General features: G+C 39.1%; 1 protein-coding gene across 1 annotated transcript; it reads left to right on the top strand.

The window, feature by feature from the left end:
* Nucleotides 1–354: 354 nt before the first annotated feature.
* On the top strand, nucleotides 355–3,974 carry LOC144639884 (dynein axonemal heavy chain 10-like; the record flags this gene model as incomplete). Its single annotated transcript, XM_078499158.1, has 4 exons — nucleotides 355–516; nucleotides 2,358–2,679; nucleotides 3,327–3,415; nucleotides 3,708–3,974. Coding segments are annotated over 4 exons (822 nt in total), but the record flags the coding sequence as incomplete, so codon positions are not given.
* Nucleotides 3,975–4,838: the final 864 nt, after the last annotated feature.

The following is a 4,838-nucleotide window of genomic DNA, read 5'->3' as shown; positions in this document are numbered from 1 at the left end:
AAGAAAAAATCTCTCAATTATTCCTAAAATTACCTCTAAATTATTCCTTTTCATAATTACGTGGAGTTCGAGAAGTTCAACACTAGTTTAAATTTTTTGGTTTTGTAATGACTTTGGCACAGGTTTAACAATAATCACTAGTGGCAAATCTAGGAAAGGGACCCTCCCTGACCTTTTTGTTGAAAAATGTCTCGCCCATTCCTCTCCCACCCCCTTCCCCCAGGAGCCCATTATCTCTCGTTCCTACCCCCATTGGTCATAACCGCACTCTGTCCCTGTAAAAATAAAATATCCATGTGTCCCATCCCTGTTAGTTTTTTATAGCCATCACTCACCCCTCTCTCCTGCTCTCAGGGCTACCTCGAGGAACTTGTAGAACAGAACTTCACAAACTACGTAGACTCGGTCAATCGTGAGCCGATCCTGTTTGGAGACTATCGTAATGCCTTGACTGAAGATCCGCGCCTGTATGAGGATATTGTGGATTATGAAGCTGCCAAAGCTGTTTTTGATGAGGTTGGTAATGTACAGCTTTCATGTCGTCGTCGCTTTGACTTCCGTGCGTTAAAGGCTCTTAACCACTTGACTGTAAAAACCCAACTCGATTCTGGCAGCTTTTTTAGTTTTCTCAAACCCTCTTTCGTGTTTGCAAGCAGGTGGGTAAAAGTGATCCTCGTCTGTAAAAAAAAAGTTCTGACCAAAATAATTAGTTTACCACAGTCTAAAACCGTTTTGATTGTTCAAAGTCGCGCACTCTTTTTTTCATTCGAATACTTGGCCTTTGATGTGTCAATTTTTGTGCTTTTAAATTTTCCGCGTGCCGCCATTTTGTTTTTATGACGTCAGTGTGTTGCCGCTATTGTTAGGAATTAGAGTTTCTTTTGTGAGAAACAAATGGGCAACGCACTGACGTCATAAATTCCAAAATGGCGCCGACCGGGAAATTTTATAGCCATAATCTTTCCCGTTTATAGTTGTAATTAAATACTTATGGGTTAGAGACTGTTGTGAGTGTTTTGTTGACAAATACACGCACGCGCTGGTCGCACAATAAACGAGAAAATTTCAATACTGCACGAGGCGTAGCCGAGTGCAGTATTGAAAATTTCGAGTTTATTGTGAGGCCAGCAAGTGCGTGTATTTGTCAACAAAACGCGAGACAGACTCTAACCCTTTTAATATACAATCTGAGTACACTGCAAGCGATTAACGAACTTCAAACAATATAATGTTTAAAAGTAAATAGTGTAGTACATAATTACACAGGATTAGATCAATAAGCTTAAATGATATAAAAATCACAAATAAGCCGTACAGAAATAAAGCTTAAAATGGTTCATAAAATCGTTCATCAGCTGTGGTCGTTCATAAATACAGTCAGCGAGAAGCTTGTTCAAAGCAAGTCGATGGCTTTTACAATCAAGCAACAAGCAAGTCAATCGCACACAAAAATGAATTTATTCAGCTGAAGTTTACCTTTGAACATGAAAGCGCTTCAAATTGTTGTCCTCTTCGATTTTGTTTGTTACTGGATCGTTGATTATTTGAGGAATATATTTTTCTTCCACTTATACAAGCCTTGAAGCTTATAACACTTTCAATAATGCACGATTTTTGTGCATTATTGTCAATACTACACTGTCGGAGTTTGCTGACGACAGGTAAAGCAAAATCACGTGATCTATTTTAACAAATGGCGCGCGTGGATTTTGGACAGTGAACGAAGATTGTATATTAATATCAATGATTGCTCCCTTGTCGGGTAAAATTTGTAATTTAGGCATTATTTCAAACAACTGCCGTTAACGTCAACTTGCCTCAAGAGCAGAGGTTCCTTGTAAACATGTTGCACAGATACCACAGATTATAATATTTATCCAAAGAAACACAGCAATTCTAGATCGTACAGAAACAAACTACTCCTTGCATTCTACTATGTACACTTACACAAAGAACAAAAGAACTGACTTCCGCGGCATGTGATGTCTCTCCATCGTGATTTGTTAGGATTTAAGTTCTTTAACTAGATTCCATCTTTTTTGTATTTTGGAGCGATTTTCACTTGACTGTCAAAAGTAACTCACATTTGCTTTGGTTTTGCATTACTACTACACTTAGTGATTGGTTTAAAAAGCTTGCGCTAGAATAAAACAAAAACCAATCCTGACTCTCTCACAAACCTTTTCCTGCGCTTCTTGCCGGCTACACTGATTCCTTTGAGTTTTGATTGGTTTACTGGATTGTCTGTGTCCTTTGTAATTGGCCAGAGTGAATACCTTGGTTTTGGATTTACGACACTTAATCAAAAATCGCTTTTTCGATTGCAACCTTAGTAATTCCTCTTTTTCTAATCACAGATCTTGGAGGAATACAACATGGACCACGTACCAATGAACCTCGTTCTCTTCGATGACGCCATCGAGCATCTGACACGTGTCCACCGCGTGATCCGCATGGAGAAAGGCCACGCCCTACTTGTGGGGGTGGGGGGCAGTGGTAAACAGTCCCTTACCAAGTTAGGCGCCTTTTCTGCTGGGTGCGAGGTGTTTGAGATCACACTCACTCGAGGGTATGACGAGAGCTCTTTCAGAGAAGATTTAAAGGGACTTTACTCGAAACTAGGATTGGAAAACAACAAAATGGTTTTCTTGTTCACTGATGCCCACGTAGCTCAGGAAGGTAAAATGTGTTGGAATTTAGCAATAGATACATTGCAAGTCAAGCTTATTTGTATGGTTTAAAAGTTAAAGTGATGTCTTTCCGTATAAAGAAATGCGGATCAAATTTGATAACAATAGGATTTGTTATACGATCAAAAACGACCCTATTTGGCCATTTTGGAACAATTGCGGCAACATTTACAGCTTCTAAATATTCGAGGAATGTTTCGAAATTTTCAAATACCATTGGGGAAGGAAATTTAAACGATCGGCGAGACCGAAAGACAAATTTTCCCTGGGGGTGGTTGTACCCGTAGAGTTTTTTCTGTGCAAATAGTTACATTACAAAATCTGTAACAGGAAGCAACACCAATAATATGTTATCAGAAATGTGTCGAGGTTCGAAAGGAAAGTGAAAACTGTGCACCAACCAAGGTTTTGCAACAAATGCTGCATTTAAGTTGTTCAGCGTGCTGTTTCATCGAGTTGAGTTTTCTATGATTATTTTACATTTTAAAATAGTCTCGTGTAACAAACCCTTTAAACGTGGTTTACGAACAATGCAAAACGCAAGAAAGTTTTTTTGTGTAACGACTTTCTGTTCTTTATGAATGTGTTCGTTTTGAAAGTCTGTGAAGATGTTTGACTGATTGATCCCATTCCCAGGATTCCTTGAGCTCATCAACAACATGCTGACGTCAGGAATGGTTCCCGCGCTTTTCCCTGATGACGAGAAAGAAGGAATCATTGGCCAGGTAATGATTTGATTGGTTATCGAAAACTCCCATGGATAAAACGCAGTCATTATCTGTAGTGAAAATCCTTGCGGAGGGAACTATGAAGAGCCCTATAAAAACGCAAACGCCCTTGGAGAAATTTAAACTTTTCAAAAAGAATATCGACATAGAGGGTGTAGTAATTCTGCAAGGGGGAGCGGTGTTGAGGGCTAAATATAGGAAAACTGTACAAACCTTATAAAAGGAAACCTGTAAGCTTGTTAAAAGTTATTGTTACTTACTCTTTTCTCTCTTTCTCTCACCAAAACAGGTTCGCGACGAGGCAAACAAAGCCGGAGTACCACCCGCAAGGGAGTCCATTTGGCAATACTTTGTTAACAAATGCGCTAACAATCTTCATATTGTGTTAGCTATGTCACCTGTGGGCGAGACACTGAGGACGCGATGCCGTAACTTCCCTGGTCTGGTGAATAACTGCGGTATTGACTGGTTTACGGCCTGGCCACAGCAGGCATTGCACGCTGTCGCCTCAGTATTTCTGGGAGAGAACGTAAGTTAGCCTAAGATTGTTTTGCATTCGTGACGTTAGTGCCCTCCATTTCTTGTCTAGCAAGACGAGAGCTTCGGGAAACTCCTTCAAAAATCTTACTATATGGCCTTCACAGCGAAAAGGAGAAAAAGACGGTAATTTGCGCTTGAATACGAACAAAGATTCATCATATGTAGACGTCATTGTTTAAATGGATAGTTTGAGCTTGTTTTCCCTCAAGATTCTGAAGTCACTCGTGCTTGATGTTACCTAGTTAGTTACCTAATAAGTTTTGTTTCAGAGACATTGTTTTAGAAACATTAATGCTAAAGGAAAGGAAAGGAAAAGCAGTCGGCATTTTTATTTCCCCGCTAAAAGCCTTGTTGTGTAGGAATGGGCCAGTCAAATACATTTTTATTGTTTTATCCAAAACTTCAGCTTAAAGGGACACTGTCACGGGGGTTTTAATGGTTTTTGGTAAAAAGTACTAAAATTGGTGAATAGGTCTTCTTGTGCATGAAATGCACCTGGTACATCAAGATGGAGATATAAAGTAAATTGTTGTTGAAGGAAGAAGGGAGCCATAATAATTTTTAGGTGATTTTTCAATCCACAAGGACAAAACTTGGAAAAATCAGCTTGATTTTTTCAACTTGAGATGTAAAGTTCCTGATGGCGTAACAATAATATCACTTGTTTATCACTTTAGTACACTTGCATGATGATTTTTAACCAAAAAAATTGGACCACTATTCGTAGTTTCCATAATGTCTTTAGGCTCTTAAGTTTTTGAAGTGAAACTGGTGACAGTGTCCCTTTAAGGTTAAACATGGGATTTTTGCCGACTCAAATTATATCGCTACGTCCGTCTAGCAAATTACAAATAATTTCTCCAGTCTTGACCAGTGAATT

This window comes from Oculina patagonica, unplaced genomic scaffold (genome assembly GCF_052425735.1).
Source record: "Oculina patagonica isolate OP01 unplaced genomic scaffold, crgOcupat unplaced1443, whole genome shotgun sequence".
Lineage (NCBI taxonomy): Eukaryota > Metazoa > Cnidaria > Anthozoa > Scleractinia > Oculinidae > Oculina > Oculina patagonica.
Note: the sequence above shows the minus strand (reverse complement) of the source record. Positions and strands in the feature narration are given on the sequence as shown.